At 47.4% G+C, this 17,218-nt stretch overlaps 1 protein-coding gene across 1 annotated transcript in view; it reads right to left on the bottom strand.

The window, feature by feature from the left end:
• The window catches only part of LOC149305172 (discoidin, CUB and LCCL domain-containing protein 1-like), a 67,974-nt gene that overhangs the window by 22,713 nt on the left and 28,043 nt on the right, over window positions 1–17,218 (bottom strand). Inside the window, exons 3-8 of the mRNA XM_089479013.1 lie at window positions 13,141–13,275; window positions 10,811–10,862; window positions 10,097–10,169; window positions 5,924–6,057; window positions 3,434–3,471; window positions 555–749 (exon numbers count right to left, since the gene is read on the bottom strand). Of these exons, the coding sequence (XP_089335139.1) occupies window positions 555–749; window positions 3,434–3,471; window positions 5,924–6,057; window positions 10,097–10,169; window positions 10,811–10,862; window positions 13,141–13,275 (627 nt within the window). The remainder of the gene's footprint in view (window positions 1–554; window positions 750–3,433; window positions 3,472–5,923; window positions 6,058–10,096; window positions 10,170–10,810; window positions 10,863–13,140; window positions 13,276–17,218) is intronic.

The following is a 17,218-nucleotide window of genomic DNA, read 5'->3' as shown; positions in this document are numbered from 1 at the left end:
ATCCCCAAATGTCCCAAAAGACAGTATTTTGACTCTGTACATACTCTAGTTTGCCCTGATCCCCAACTATTTTTGTCCAGTCACTTCTGGGACAGATTTTCTGTCAATATTCAATTGTACAGTGGACCCTTGTTATACGCTGGGGTTTGGTTCCAAGATCCCCCGTGTATAACAAAATCCGTGTATGCTCAAGTCCCATTAAATACAATGACATAGCAAAATGATGTCCCTTATAAAAAATGGAATATCAAGGTAAATTTATATTTTGTTGGAACATTTTCAAACTGTGTATGCTTGAATCCGTGTATAAAAAATCCGTGTATAAGAAGGGCCAACTGTAAATCTGTTGGTGCAGCCTACTGTGGGGTACAAGAGAAAAACCTAGGCCTCTCTGCAATCGCTTCCCCAACCCCAATTTGGTCTGTCCCACATCTATTGTCAGCTGAATTTACTCACCAGAAGTTGAGTACAGTGAGAGAAGAACTCTGCTCATTTTTTTTTCCACATTAGGACTGATTTTAGAAGCCACTATCAGACTGTTGATATTTACTGACCTGTGATGTTCTTCCTTCCTCCTAAATCTATCTCCAGCCACTCATCTGCAGAATTCAGATTGGCTGCCCAGGAGAGACCATCAACACCAAAAGCAGCTCGGTCAGGCGTCCAGGCTTTATTCTCCCCCATAACATTTTGTTCTTTCCAATAGGATGATGCATTGAAGCCGGCTATTTCCAGAGTGCCAGCACAAGCTGCAAAAGGGAGCAAAGGGAGTTAGCACTCTTTGTTCAGCCTCACATCTGGTTTGCTAAGTAGTCAAGGCCAGCCCTGCCATTTGATCTTTTTGGAAAAGCGGTATATAAATAAAATTTATTATTTATTATTATTATTAGGCAAAGTAAAGCAGCTGTTGTCACAATTAGGGCAACACTGGTTAGTTATTTTTATTATTATATTTTACTCTCAGAGACAGAGGATATGTTTATGAGATTTTTCTGTTTCAATGGCTAGGTAAAATGCGTACTTTTGGATAATCTATCTAGCTTGATCTCCTTTGCCAGTGGCATGAACTTTTCACGGTAGTGGGATTGTGTGGTCCTGTGAAGCAAGAAACCTAGAAACAGTTGTACATTCACTGGTAACCTTTCATCTCGATTTCTGTAATGCGCTCTACCTGGGGCAACCCTCATGCCTTGTTCGGTAGCTGCAACTGGTCCAAAATATGGCACCAGATTGGTTACAGGGAGTTTGAAATTTGAACCTATTACACCTATCTTAAAACCCCTACACTGGCTGCCTATTAACTTCCGGGCATTGGCTTGGGCCCAGCTTACCTGAGGGAACGCCTCCTCCCATACAATCCTTCCCGCACTCTCAGGTCCTCTGGGAAGAATCTCTTGCAGTCTAAGAGGACAGTTAAGGAGGGAGAAGCCTCTTTCTTCAGGCTCTCTCTGGTGGAGCTGGGTCTGCCTGATCACTCCCTCTCAGGCCAAAAGATGACAGTGGCAATAAGGCTGAACCATATACTACATTAAATACAGGTTGAGATTATTTGTTTTCTTACTTTGAACTAACTGTGTGCAAACCCTATATCAAGGGTTGGCAACCTACGGCTCGCGGGCCTGATCCAGCCCGCAGGCACCGTAGGAACGGCCCCAGGCCGGCCCTGCCGCCAATTGCCGCCACAGCCTCTGCCCTCCCAGAGGGGCAGGGGAAAGAGCTGGGGCTGGTGGCGCTCCCCTTCCCCCCGCCCTGTGGGGAAGCCTTGGCCCTCCCGCAGGGTGGGGAGAGGCAGTGGGGCCGCGGGCCTGGGGAGAGGGAGGCGGGGGTCCCCCTCGTCCCTCTCCCCAAGCCCACGGTTGCTCCACAGCCGCGGGCCTGGGGAGAATGAGGCGGGGGTCCCCCTCGTCCCTCTCCCCAAGCCCGCGGTTGCTAAACAGCCGCGGGCCTGGGGAGAAGGAGGCGGGGGTCCCCCTCGTCCCTCTCCCCAAGCCCGCGGTTGCTCCACAGCCGCGGGCCTGGGGAGGAGGCGGGGGTCCCCCTCGTCCCTCTCCCCAAGCCCGTGGTTGCTAAACAGCCGCGGGCCTGGGGAGAAGGAGGCGGGGGTGCCCCTCGTCCTTCTCCCCAAGCCCGCGGTTGCTGCACAGCCACGGGCCTGGGGAGAAGGAGGCGGGGGTCCGCAGGGTAAGAGGAGGAGGAGGAGGAGGGAGGGAGGAGGAAGGAGGAAGAAGAGGAGGAAGAAGGAGGAAGGAAGGAGCCGGAGGAGAAGTAGGAAGAAGAAGACATGCACTCTTTCTGCAGGTGAGACAGTGTGACTTTCCAAAGTGCATTTCTGTGTATTTTCAGTGCTTTTAATGCTAAAAGGTCTGCTTTAACAATGAGAGTGGTTTCAGCCGTCCCCTTCAGCCGAAAGGACCCCTTGGAGCCCGTTTGGCCGAAGGAAGGGGCCAAGGAGGAGAGGGTAGGCACACACCTCCTCCTCCCTGCGGGGCTTTGGCAGCCCTGAGGTGTCCTTCGGAGGACACCTCAGGCCTGGCAAAGCCCCGAGGACAGGAGCAGGGGCTGCGCGCCTGTTGCTCCTGCTCCTCATGGGCCCTTACTGGTCCCCAGCTGTCTCTGAGAGGCACCTGGGGGCCAAGGAAGGGCAGGAGGAGCAGGCGCGCGCCTGTCACCCTCTCTCCCAATCCCCCCCCCCCACTTCTAGCTGTCTCTCAGACAGCTGGAGGTCGGGAAAGGGAGCAGAGAAAGCCCCACCCCCAGAGGGTGGAAGCTCCGCCCTGGCATGCGGCCCTGCCCCCGGAGGGTGGAAGCTCCCCCCCCTGATTTGGCCCCCCAGTTGTCTGAGGGACAGCAACCTGGCCCCCGGCTCAAAAAGGTTGCCTACCCCTGCCCTATATAGACACTATTGTAAGGAAGTAGGTAAAGCGTATGCTCTCTTTCCCAGACAATTTTATCTCCCTTAAATCTTACAGGGCATTTTAAAAATCCATTGGTAATGAAGGATTTTTTTTTTAATTAGGCCTTGCATAGGGTTGGGTTTTTCAGGTTAGGGGGAGCCTGTATGTGGAAGCAAGATTGATGTCATCCTTGTCTAAGGGTGGCTTTCCTTACCTTTTCACTTGGAAGTAAGGCAATAAAGGTATGGCTGAGCTGGCTGCTTGGTGTTTAACATAGACTATGAGTTCTCTCTCATGGAAGTCCTGCCAGTCCCCATCATTGTTTTTCACAGGGTAGCCATTTATCTCAACAGGCATTTTGCTATGAAAGTCAATGTGACCTGCCGAGGTTCCCAACAGTATTATCATTCTGTGCTGCTCTTTCACCTGTTTCAATGAGCTGATGGACTGGATATTTTTATAGTTATTTTTCAATCAGTTTGGCTTATTACCATACTCAAAATAAGCAAACAAAACATGTGACACAATGAATGGCATACCTTTCTGAAAGATGAGGCGTTTTTCAGATAAAGATCCCCTATTTAAAATGAAACAAAATACAAACAAATAAGGTCATGATACTGGGACTCATTCTCTCAGTAGTAAAACAGATGTGGAATGGAGACTCAGAAAAATTCCTTTTTGCTTCTGAGTAGACATATAATAGGTGATGCAGTGGCTTAGTGGTTAAGACGCCAGTTCTGATGATCGGAAGATCAGAAGGTTGGCAGTTCAAGGCCCAAGTGCTGCATGATGGGTGAGCTCCCATCACTAGTCCCAGCTTCTGCCAACCTAGAAGTTTGAAAGCATGCAAATGCAAGTAGATAGGTACAACTTCGGTGGGAAGGTAAGAGCATTTGGTGCATTCATGCTGGCCACATGACCACCAGAGCAGTCCTCAGACAACACTGGCTCTTTGGCTTAAAAACAGAGATGAGCACCATCCTCTACAGTCAGTTACGACTAGACATTCATGTCAAGGGACTACCTTTACCTTTTCCTAGACATATAATGCATGGGAGTACAACACTAGCCTGAAGTTGATGTTCAGTCATTCACCTTGTTACCAAGTTTGGATTTATATAAAATTTTGAGTACATGCGGTCTGTGCTATGAACCCTGACTGACCCCATGGAGGACCCGCCATTAACCTAAAAACGGAGAGACCATGTAGGCAGCTCGCCCTGCAAAGGCAGAGCCCTAGAGAAAAAGCTAAAATTGGGAAATTCCATAGGAAGTCTTGGGAGTTGCCAAACCAGAATCACCTTTGCTGCCCAAGTTAGACAATAGACTCAGCTTCTCACTTAATGGGCCAGTGATCAGCTTAACGGCTCAGCAATCAGGTCAGCTGCCCTTCCGAAATGTGTCCTGACCTAGTGCATTGGGCAACATATTCTTTGCTCTCGGCTTAACAATGCCCAGGCAATCAACGCCTTTGTCTAGCAAGTCCCATAGCCTCCAGATACGTTTGGCACTATATAAACCCTGAAATTTCGGACCCTCCTTGGCTTTTTTGAGCCTGGGTTCTTTGAGCATTGAGCTCTGCTGAAATCACTGAGCTAAACTGAGTTCTCACTGTCACCAACTTGAACTCGGCTCTTAAGCCCTCTCCCCTTTGCTTCCGCGGCCGTGATTCACTGTCCATCCAAGCTTCATCTGGACTTCCCGGAGAAGACTTCTAAGGTAGTATATCCTACTGGCGCCTCTTCTTCTCAACCTATCTCCCGAACTTACCCCTCCCCTGCTGTAGCATTGAGTGTGTGTGTGTGTGTGCCCTCTTTTGCCATGTGGTTTTACTTGTGCTTTAATAAATGTCATTAGATTAATTGCACCTAATAGGTATCAAAGTCTCTTTCTCTTGGGGTGTACTAGCGACCTCTGGTATACACTTTGGGACACGATCCTGGCACGTGGTATTGTTAGGGCCACCACTTGGCTAAATTTGAGCTAATTAAAATTCCCCTAATTCGATCCTTGCTAACAACCTCACAAATGAGGAAAGTATGACATTGAATAAGTTTATTGTGACTGACTATATATATATATATATATATATATATAAAATCATTATATGCAAAACTGGCCTATAAGCCACTAATGATGAACAATTATCAGAGACTAGGAAGCCTTGGAAACATCTGGCTTACAAGCTGCATCTGTCCATGCCCATTTTTAAAGGTTGCTTCCAGATTTCTGCCCTGGGGGAAAAATGAGGATTTGTTTCTCCTTCAAAACAGAGGTGGAAAGGTGTAGCCCACTGGACACTTGTGAGCCTGAACTCTAATTTTGCAGCCCTCAAAGCTTCCTGGTAGTCTCCTGATCCCCCTTTTGATTTTTTTGGGAGGTCAATTTTCAGGTGTTTTCCCCTCACCCCAAATGGCTCAAAACATAAGAACTTGAAGATGCAAGTATTTGGCTTTTCTACCCCACCTCCCCAAATCCCCCCATGATTTTTTTGGTTCAAAACAGGCTGGCAGTGGCAACCAGAAGTGTCAGATTCCAGTTTGCCATGACAGGCTAATATGGCCCATCAGGGGCACAGGGTGAACTTTGTCCTCTGTCCCCACTCCTGTTCTAAACCAATGCACAGTAAAGAAAATAAAAGTTACATAAATTCAGATTGCACTATGTCAACCAATAACATGGACTATTCCAGTCTAAAATAGACGAGAATACCATGTATTTGTTCCAGATTAGAAATTTCAGGTAGCCATGACCAATTTAAATCCCACTGATTGCAGTTTCAGTGGGACTATTCTAAACTTGCCAGAATCTTACTCTTAATCACTGTTGGTAATTCATTGGAATGCAGAATTTACTAAGTAGTCTACTGATATGAGACATAGCCAAAGGAACTAAATATGGGGAAATCCTGCCAACCAGGGATTGAGATACCTAATAATGAACAGTGCATGAAACTGCTGATGATGTAGTTATCCTTGTTCAGCAATCTCCCAAGGCTTCTTTATGAACCCAATCTGACCATTTACCTTTTTGAGTACAGTCCATTGGCAAAGGCTGACTCATAGAGAGTGATCCCCTTCTCTCGCAATATAGTGATCTCTCCTCCCTGCTCATCTAAGATCACGCCAGCATGGATAGCAGCTTTGCAGAGAACTGAAGTCTGAGTGAATAAAAGGAGATTTGTGTGACAATTCTTCAGGCAACAGAAATCCACCAGGAAGAAGAAGTCAAAGGACAACTGGGAAACAAATCTGATCTTAAATGCAGTTTCGTTGTTGAATCACACCAATGAAACACCTGAAGGGTTGATCACAGGATAATCAGAAGTCCTCCTTTTCCAGGACATGAACTACATTTCAATCTTCTTTACAGGAGGCATTCCAAAATGTTTTCCATTTTGATTAAGGCCCCATTCCCACCGGGCAAAAAAAGCAGCTTATATTACTGCAATTCTGACTGGGTTTTTTTTCAGAGTCGTATTCGTTCCCATTAGGAAAGGGGGCAAACGGACTCGGGTTTTTTTTTAATCCATGTTCTCATTGCCATTGAAATTTTCTCAGTTGCAATTTGAAGCAGACTTTTTTGCACTCCGTTTCCATTACCCTTCCAGAACCTTTTTTTAAAAAAGTAGCTGTCAAACAAGCACCTAAGCGCTTAACGTCACAGCCAATCGTTTGCTTAGGCACTTTTACCTTCTGGGAAACGGAAAAGGGAGCCTTCATCGCCCCTAGTTCCTTTGCCTCCCAGGCCCTCCTGTGTATTCTTAGACTCCCTCTGAGAAAGAGAAAAGGGAGCCTCTATCCCCCCAAGTCCCTTTGCTTCCCTGGCTCTCCTGTGTATTCTCAGACTCCCTCTTGGAAAGGGAAAAGGGAGCCTCCATCCCCCCCAAGTCCCTTTGCCTCCCTGCCTCTCCTTTGTGTTCCCAGACTCCCTCTGGGAAAGGGAAATGGGAGGCTCCATCCCCCCAAGTCCCTTTGCCTCCCTGCCTCTCCTTTGTCTTCCCAGACTCCCTCTGGAAAAGGGAAACGGGACCCTCCATCCCCCCCCCCCCCAGTCCCTTTGCCTCCCTGGCTCTCTTGTGTCTTCCCAGACTCCGTCTGGGAAAGGGAAAAGGGAGCCTCCATCCCCACTAGTTCCTTTGCCTCCCTGGCTCTCCTGTGTCTTCTCAGACTCCCTCTGGGAAAGGGAAAAGGGAGCCTCCATCCCCACTAGTTCCTTTGCCTCCCAGGCTCTCCTGTGTCTTCCCAGACTCCCTCTGGGAAAGGGAAAAGGGAGCCTGCATCCCCCCAAGTTCCTTTGCCTCCCTGGCTCTCCTGTGTCTTCCCAGACTCCCTCTGGAAAAGGGAAAAGGGAGCCTCTATCCCCCCAAGTCCCTTTGCCTCCCTGGCTCTCCTGTGTCTTCCCAGACTCCCTCTGGGAAAGGGAAAAGGGAGCCTCCATCCCCCCAAGTCCCTTTGCCTCCCTGGCTCTCCTGTGTCTTCTCAGACTCCCTCTGGGAAAGGGAAAAGGGAGCCTCCATCCCCCCAAGTTCCTTTGCCTCCCTGGCTCTCCTGTGTCTTCCCAGACTCCCTCTGGGAAAGGGAAAAGGGAGCCTCTATCCCCCCAAGTTCCTTTGCCTCCCTGGCTCTCCTGTGTCTTCCCAGACTCCCTCTGGGAAAGGGAAAAGGGAGCCTCCATCCCCCCCAAGTCCCTTTGCCTCCCTGCCTCTCCTTTGTGTTCCCAGACTCCCTCTGGGAAAGGGAAAAGGGAGCCTCCATCCCCCCAAGTTCCTTTGCCTCCCTGGCTCTCCTGTGTCTTCCCAGACTCCCTCTGGGAAAGGGAAAAGGGAGCCTCTATCCCCCCAAGTTCCTTTGCCTCCCTGGCTCTCCTGTGTCTTCCCAGACTCCCTCTTGGAAAGGGAAAAGGGAGCCTCCATCCCCCCCAAGTCCCTTTGCCTCCCTGCCTCTCCTTTGTCTTCCCAGACTCCCTCTGGAAAAGGGAAACGGGACCCTCCATCCCCCCCCCCCCCAGTCCCTTTGCCTCCCTGGCTCTCTTGTGTCTTCCCAGACTCTGTCTGGGAAAGGGAAAAGGGAGCCTCCATCCCCACTAGTTCCTTTGCCTCCCTGGCTCTCCTGTGTCTTCTCAGACTCCCTCTGGGAAAGGGAAAAGGGAGCCTCTATCCCCCCAAGTCCCTTTGCCTCCCAGGCTCTCCTGTGTCTTCCCAGACTCCCTCTGGGAAAGGAAAAAGGGAGCCTGCATCCCCCCAAGTTCCTTTGCCTCCCCGGCTCTCCTGTGTCTTCCCAGACTCCCTCTGGAAAAGGGAAAAGGGAGCCTCTATCCCCCCAAGTCCCTTTGCCTCCCTGGCTCTCCTGTGTCTTCCCAGACTCCCTCTGGGAAAGGGAAAAGGGAGCCTCCATCCCCCCAAGTCCCTTTGCCTCCCTGGCTCTCCTGTGTCTTCTCAGACTCCCTCTGGGAAAGGGAAAAGGGAGCCTCCATCCCCCCAAGTTCCTTTGCCTCCCTGGCTCTCCTTTGTGTTCCCAGACTCCCTCTGGGAAAGGGAAAAGGGAGCCTCCATCCCCCCAAGTTCCTTTGCCTCCCTGGCTCTCCTGTGTCTTCCCAGACTCCCTCTGGGAAAGGGAAAAGGGAGCCTCCATCCCCCCCAAGTCCCTTTGCCTCCCTGCCTCTCCTTTGTGTTCCCAGACTCCCTCTGGGAAAGGGAAAAGGGAGCCTCCATCCCCCCAAGTTCCTTTGCCTCCCTGGCTCTCCTGTGTCTTCCCAGACTCCCTCTGGGAAAGGGAAAAGGGAGCCTCTATCCCCCCAAGTTCCTTTGCCTCCCTGGCTCTCCTGTGTCTTCCCAGACTCCCTCTTGGAAAGGGAAAAGGGAGCCTCCATCCCCCCCAAGTCCCTTTGCCTCCCTGCCTCTCCTTTGTGTTCCCAGACTCCCTCTGGGAAAGGGAAAAGGGAGCCTCCATCCCCCCAAGTTCCTTTGCCTCCCTGGCTCTCCTGTGTCTTCCCAGGCTCCCTCTGGGAAGGGGAAAAGGGAGGCTCCATTCCCCCAAGTTCCTTTGCCTCCCTGGCTCTCCTGTGTCTTCCCAGACTCTCTGTGGGAAAGGGAACAGGGAACCTCCATCCCCCCAAGTCCCTTTGCCTCCCCCATTGCTCCCTGGGCTGTTTGGGGGGCAATCGAGCAGGCATGTTAAAAAAGAAAAAATAATAGTTAAAAATGGTGTTCAATGGGTCTCCTCACACGTTGATCTATGCATGTGGAGCAGGGGGAGGTTGCAGGGGGCATAATGTCTTTACCATATTTGGAGCTCAATATAGCCTTACCCTGCTTCCCACTCCACTGGGGGAAAGGCTAGGCAAACGGGAGAAAATGGTGCCGGTAGTGCAGGAAAGCAAACAAGCGGGTGACACCCCCAGGCCAGCACTTTGAGCACTGCTCCTCCCATCTGCAAGCTCCTGAATCAGACACCCTTGTCGTTCCCATTCATTTGTCCTGAATCAGACTCAGGAGGGGCAGGGAAAATCTCTAAAAATGTGCACCCTTTTTAAACCGGTTTATCCACCACTGATTTGGGTTTTCCAAGGAAAAATCGAATACATGGGGATCAGATCCGAATTCCAATGGGAACGAAATTGGTGCAATGATGACTGAATCCACGCTCAAATGGGAACGATGCACCCATAATTTGAGTCTTGATCCGTGTTATAAGCCAGTGGGAATGGGGTCTAAGAATCCTGAGTAACACTATATTTGCTGTTCTTTTTCCAAGGTGTCTCCTTGGCAGCTTGTCCTTGCTGCAAATGGGGAATAGGATGGATCCTTCTAAAGTTCTTATTTTCAGCAACAGACAAGAATCGAACTCAGAGCTCAGAGTTTGTTTGTTTTCTCAAAAGGTAAAGGTACAGCAAATATGTTGGGCAATGGGCTGCTTGAGGACATAATGCAAATATTAAAAGGGGTTTTCCCTTGATTTCAGTACAATGAGCAAATGAAAGGATTTGTAGTCCAACACTCAAACCACTACACCATGCTTGCTCAATTGATTAGTTCTATGGAATTGATTGGTATTCTAGAGTTATTGTTGTTTACTGAAATTCAGCACTATATTTATTTTAATAAATAAATAAATGAGTCATATATGACTTCCATTCTGAAGCCATCATTTGAGGAGCAAAGATATGTTTGAAAGAATGACTGACATTATGTAACTTACATCACGGTAACCTTGGTTCATGTTGCCCCAGATGTCTCCTGCTATGCCCTTGCAGCCTGCAGGACAATAACCTCTGCAAGAAAATAAAGAGCATTGTGTAACATGGTTCTCTTGGAGGTAGCGAGTGCAAACTCTGTTATCCAGAGGTTCTCAGATTTTGGGCACAAGTATTGCCAACCAGAGTTTGGAAGTAACAAGTTCAAAGTAAGATTGTTTCCTGTAACTAGTTACTTTGAGGAATCACAAAAATGTAATAATGTTAACTTTTAAAAGTAGTCTGAAAGTAAATTACTTTTCTGGTAATTATTTCACCATTTCTCATTATTTTCAAATTTTACTTTTCAGGGGAATTTAAGAGTCATTTTATAAGAAGGTGTCACCTTCTATCAATTGTTCTTCTGCCCTCAAATGGGAAAGAAAATAGCAATACAACACATAGCAAAACAAGTTAACATTTTAATCAACACAATGAATAACAGAAATGGGATACTTTTTAAATACCCTAATAACCAAATTACTATTGAAACTTAGCTTTTCAGGCTCTGTTGATGACCTCAGACAGCAAGGCTACTTGCCCAGGACTATGTATGTTACCATCCAAAAATAGTTAGGAACTATAGTTGTAGTCTTAATGGACATACAATGTTGCATGGTCCATCAGATGCAGTAAGAATTCAGAGGAAACTGGGATAGATACTCATAGAAAACACTCACCTGATTATTTCCTTGTCATAATGGATTCCCTTCTGTAAACATGAGATCAGATCTAAAAGAAAGGAAGGAAGAGCACCTCTGGATAGGAGATTGTATTTCCTAACTGACTGTAAATGGACTATCAACATCAAGGCTACAACACTTCAATCCTCAACCTGGATGCACATATATATATGCTAGGATTGTACAACCTAGCAATCAGTCTCTTACTACTCTGTACCTTTGTAAGTCAGCATGGCTAGTATACTATTCTACAACAGAGCTGAGGAAAGTGTGGTCCTCCAGATGTCACTGGGTTGCAGATCCAATCAGCCTTAGCTAGCAAAAGCAATGGTGAGAGAAGATGATAGCTAAAGTACAACAAGATTTGGAGGGTGAGGAATTGCCTACTCCTGGTCTAGAAGGTGGAAAATCCAAGGATAAGGTTAGTTGGAAGGAAAAGATTCCACCAAGCAGCAGATTAATACTTATTGAAAATTTTTTCTAGAGCATTGGAACATGCACCCTGATGGCAGAATCCCTGCTGGTTGGTAGCCTGACTTGGGGTCGTCTTACCTCTTTTCCTTCTCTTTATGCATCAAACCGTCCCATAGGGAAGTTCCAAATACTAAGCATGGCATGGGGCAGCCCATGCTGATATGTGCCCATGCTGATATGTGCACTGCTTCCCTGATGTTTGCACAATGGAGGATTTATTTGAGCAAACTGGAAGTACAAGCAGCACAGGTGTCTTTGGATACACAGCTGCATGTGCCACATAGACTGTCATGTCTCCCTAATGCATGTTTTCCTCATCCAAGAGTATTGAAAGAACTGGCAGCGGTAATCTCAGAACTACTGGCAATAATCTTTGAGAATTCCTGGAGAACAGGAAAAGACTTAGCAGGCTGGGAGTGGGCAAATGTTGTCCAATACTCAAATCAGTATCCTCATTGACTGTTTTGTTACCTTGTGTTAAAAGTGTTAAAATCTTGTTACCAGTGTTAAAAGTAAGTTTCAACTGTCAATTTGGTCAGATTTTGTGTATGGAATGGGAGAAGGTGCCATCTTTTCTTTCACATCAGGTAGCAAACTATAAGTGTCTGCCTAGGTTTGATAGACAATACAATGTTTATTATACAATAAATTTTAAAACTATACTTTATTTCAATGTGCAGGGGCCAGACCTGCATTAGGTAGGTGAAGTGACTGCTTCTTCAGAAGCATGCTGGTAGCATTAGCTTTCGTAGACTTGAGTCTGCTTCCTCAAATGCATGCATCTGAGGAAGTAGGCTCAAGCCTACAAAAGATTATGCTACCAACTTCTTTCTTTCAGTCAGTCTCAAAGGTGATACACGATCTCTTTGCATACTGATTGTCCAGACTAATGCAACTATGTCTTTAAATTCTATCAAACAAGTCTGTTAACCATGTTGACCTGAGCGGGGAGCAATATTTCTTTCTAGCCTCAGGCAGCAAAGTATTTCAGGCCACTCTTGCCAAAATACAGAGAGTGGGTGAGTATTTTTTCCAGTTCTAATGATATAAGGAGAAAGAATATTCAGCAACCCAACGTTCAAACTTTCCCATCAGTTCATGGCTTCTCATGACTCTTCCCAACAAATACCACAGGACTTACTGAGGAATATTTGATGGTGACTCATAAATGCTTGTGGTGCAGCAACTTCAGTGATCAACTGCTGTGTCAAACCTTCAGAGACCAAGACTTCCTTGGATCTCTACCTACCAGTCTCAATGTACATTGTCTGATTGTCATTTGTGTGCTGGCTATCTGGTCCACTTTATCAACATGATGTATAATTTTATAAGCATCTATCTACCCTTTTTTCCCTTTTAATAAAATGTGGGTGAAGGATTTGAGCTCAATTTGGCTCTCTTTCCTTCCACAGTTGAGCATACCTCAATCCCCTTGACACCATGGGTTTAGTGAATTTCCAGTTTTTGTAGTGCTTCCTCATTCTAAAATGTTGAAATGCCTCTCCTGAGGAAGAAAGAACTTTGAGCTAAAATACGCTGGTATTTTTGATCCTGCTCTTTTGCCTTTAGCCCTTCCAGTTCTATGATTCTATGAAATTTATTACTGTTTGACTGATTGTATCGATTACATCCATCAATCCTACCTTTCTTTCCATGAGCTCAAGCATTTGACAACCCTGTGAGGTAGCTAAGACATAAGGCTAAGTTCATTGGGAGTTGACCCAGGGAGTCTCATAATAAATGGAACTTGAACCTGGATTTGCCAAGTTCCAGTCCAGCAGTCTAACCACTACACCACAATGGTGCAACTTTCCCTCATTTAACTACTAATCACACAGTTAATAGTCTCCTACCTGTTTGATTGCCACTAGCATAAGACATGAAGAATCCACGCCCTGAACGATGCACTGTGCTGTTGAACAAGATGTTTATGGAGGAGTTCATCACCAAGACTGCATCTGGTGGGTTTAAGCTGCTACAGTATGGACCTGTGTTGAGAAAGAGGGAGAGAGAGAGATTTTAAAAAATACATTCATAGCTATATTTTTTAAATTTTGATTTTCCTCATGGCTCAGGTAGTACAAGATTATTTCTCCCACTTTTGCCTCACAACAACTCTGTGAGGAAGATCAGTCCCAGAAAAAAGTGACTATTCAATTTCATGCCTCAGCAGGGATTTCAATTCGGATTTTCCTAGTCCTAGTCTGACATTGCACCCTATTATACCTCCTAGATCAGAAATGGTGGGCCTGGTGGGCAAAATTTGCATCATGGACCCTACTGATCTCAAAAGCAACGACACAACAACTCACTCATGAAGAACCCTCAGAAGTCGCTAGATCGTCTAGGTGTAATTTCTGGGTTGTGTGGTCACAGCCCAGGGTCAGGTTGCCAACACTCCACTGCTGAAAGGCATAGTTTTAGGAGCATTAAAAAAACCTTTAAACTGTTGAAGGCTTTCATGGCCGGCATCCATAGTTTTTTTGTGGGTTTTTCGGGCTATGTGGCCATGTTCCAGAAAAGTTTCTTCCTGAGGTTTCACCAGCATCTGTGGCTGGCATCTGCAGAGAATGCTTTGCCTGGAAAAAGTTGGGTGTATATATACTGTGTGAGCCTGGGAATGCAGGAGTGATTTGCATGTGTATTGTTCTGGGAGGCTAATGCAAACGAGGATTAATGTCTGCTAATTGGTAATCATTATCTGCTAGGAAAGCCCCTGACTCTGAGTGGTTTCCCATTTGCATTTGCCGAGTCCTTATTTTGCTATTCCTCAGGACTGGTAGCCAAATTTAATCACCAATTAATGTTGGTGAAACGTCAGGAAGAAACTTTTCTGGAACATGGCCACATAGCCCAAAAAACCCACAAAAAACTCTAAACTCTATTGCAGAAAAACTGGAGGTGGCATAGGGCATGGGAGGGGTTTTGGGGGTGTATATAAGAACAGCTCTGGGAACTGTCACAGTTCATGGGCTACATTTTGCCCATCTTCATTTTTGGCCATTAGACCCAACATTAAAGAATAATCTTCAGCAGTGGATCAACAAAGAACCCAGCTTTCTTCCTATTGTGTTAGTCCTCTACTCTGCACTGACACAGTGAGCAGTTTGGAATGGCTCACTTCTCTCACACATTCTACCTCATTATTTTGCATTTGTTAACCAATGCTAACGTTGTTGTTTTTAAATAATTTTTATTCAGTATCTATACACACAATCCAACATATCTTAATCCCCATAATAATCATAATCAACACCATCCAAAGACATTGCTTTTTAAAAAAATATACATATATACATACATACATACTGTACATACATGCTACAGTATATTCTTCTTTTTATCACATACATTACACCATACCACAGTCTCCAACTCTTATTTCTCCATCTCATTGCTCTCCTTCCATACCCCTCTTCTCTTCTTTCCCTAATCCTTCTGCCTTCTTCCATTCTTGTCTTCTCCCTCAATATCACTTCCCTTCACCTTCTCGCTTTCTTCTTACTCTTTTACATTCTTACACAATTGTTCAGACTTTCTCCCTTGTCAATACCAGTCCTTACCTCCTTATCTTAATGACTTCCTTATATCTTAACCAGTCTTTGACAGTCCATCTATATTCCCTTCATTTACATCACCTCTTTGTAGACTTACCATACAGCAACATTGATCTGAAAGATTTTTTACCATTCTATTATATTACATTTGTCAGAAAACTTATTGTTGCCAGTGGCAACAACAGCAACCCATGTTGAGGTTGAGTTTCTGTACACTTTTTTCATGGGAATAAAGAAAACTGGACGCAATAATACTTGCTTCTAAGTAGTAATGTTTAGGTTTGTGCCATCAGGCTACATAAAAATATTTCTTGTTTGACTTATTTTTTGGAACAGCAAAGCCTGGAAACACTATTTTTGGACTGCAGCTCTCAGTGCCCCTAGCTAACATGGGCACTGGCTATGTTAGCTGATAGGATTCTTGCAGCTGTAGTCTAGAAAGTAAAATTTTCAACTTACACATAACTTACACTTACAACTCACATTTCTGTCTCATGTGAGCCAAACTCCAGTTTCGCCTCAGAACAAACTGTCTCCGAGTTCCTTTTTTCTCTGTGCTTTAAACTATTGCAAAGAGAGTCTCTCATGTTTTCAGTCATTTAATCTAAACTGAATTGTGAACTTCTGCTCCCTGTTATGGCCCTGGCTCTGCAAACTTTCAGCTTTACCAACACTTTGTGGGGAGGGCCTAATCAATAAATCCTGTTTTACAAAAGACACCAGATTTGCATAGTGCTACTTTCCCTTCTTCCACACTTCAGCACAAAGGCCAAGAACAGAAAAACTGTTTTAATCTATTTTGGGGCCATTCACATTACAATTTACCCCGGTTCTGAAATCGATTCTTGCATGTGAAGTTCATATTCACCCCGAATCCCCCACAAGCGAATCAGAGGCTTGCACACCCGTTCCGTGGCAAATGTCCCTTAGAGCAGGTTAAAAGAAATCGGCGCAAATAGCGTTTCTTTTGAGAAACCCCGGGTTCTGTGGAATATGAACTTGCCCCCGATCATGACTGGGGCAAACTGAGGCAGGGATTTAGGTCAGAGGGTGGGCAAAGGGCAGGTCATTCCCTCCCATCATCAGAAGGAAGGGAGGAGGAGGAGGAGGAGGAGGAGGAGGAAAGAGCCAAAAAAAGGGGAATCTGGATGCAAAGGGGTGACTTTTGGGCTGCAGAGGGCTTCAGAGAGGGGTGGGGGTGGAGAAAGTGATGAAGGAGGAGGAAGAGGAGGAGGAGGAGGAGGAAGGAGCTGGGGGAAAGAGTCAATGGGCATCCCTGAGGAAGGCGAGGGTCTGAAGGAAGGAGGAGGAGGAGGAGGATTTCCAGGGGGAATTGGGTTGCGGGGCTACGCTGGGGCATGTAGGGAAATCCAGCTGCAGCAGAAGCAGCCTCTTCTATTTCTGATAATTTCCCTTTGATGTGTATTTTTTAAAAATTATTTTTGGCAAAAAATGTGCATGTTCTTGGCAATAGATATATATTTAGATATATAGATATATAGATAGATGGTGAGCAGGAGCAAGGGTCGTTTCAGGTCAGGTGGGGGGGCAGAGCAAGACAAGCCTCTCCTATCCCTCAGGGACCTTTTCCCTTTGATGTGTATTCTTTTAAAATTATTTTTCTCTGTCTATTCCAGGGGTAGGCAACCTTTTTGAGCCGGGGGCCGGGTTGGTGTCCCTCAGGCGACTGGGGGGCCGAAGCCGGGGGTGGAGCTTCAACCCTCCGGGGCGGGGCCACGTGCGAGGGGTGGAGCTTCCACCCTCCGGGGTGGGGCTGCGTGCCAGGGGCGGAGCTTCCACCCTCCAGGGGCCACGCCTCCCCATCTTTGCTGGCCCCTGACGGGGCCCCAGGTCCTGTCAGAGACCGGCAAAAAAGCTGGTGGGGGCCACCAGCGCTGGAGGGCCCCCTGGAGGGCCCCAGCGACGGCACCGGCCCTCCCAGAGGCCCCCTGCCGCCGTCGGAGCCCTCCTGGAGGGCCCCAGCGATGGCAAAGGGCCCCCCAGAGGCCCCCTGCCGCCCTCGGAGCCCTCCTGGAGGGCCCCAGGGACGGCAGCAGGCCCCCCAGAGGCCCCCTGCCGCCCTCGGAGCCCTCCTGGAGGGCCCCAGGGATGGCAAAGGGCCCCCCAGAGGCCCCCTGCCGCCCTCGAAGCCCTCCTGGAGGGCCCCAGGGACTGCAAAGGGTCCCCCAGAGACCCCCTGCCGCCCTCGGAGCCCTCCTGGAGGGCCCCAGGGACTCCAAAGGGTCCCCCAGAGGCCACCTGCCGCCCTCAGAGCCCTCCTGGAGGGCCCCAGGGACTGCAAAGGGTCCCCCAGAGGCCCCCTGCCGCCCTCGGAGCCCTCCTGGAGGGCCCCAGGGATGGCATAGGGTCCCCC

The sequence above is a fragment of the Sceloporus occidentalis genome, unplaced genomic scaffold (assembly GCF_023333645.1).
Source record: "Sceloporus occidentalis isolate IW3139 unplaced genomic scaffold, rSceOcc1.0.p SCAF_13, whole genome shotgun sequence".
Lineage (NCBI taxonomy): Eukaryota > Metazoa > Chordata > Lepidosauria > Squamata > Phrynosomatidae > Sceloporus > Sceloporus occidentalis.
This window is presented reverse-complemented; position numbering and strand designations above follow the sequence as displayed.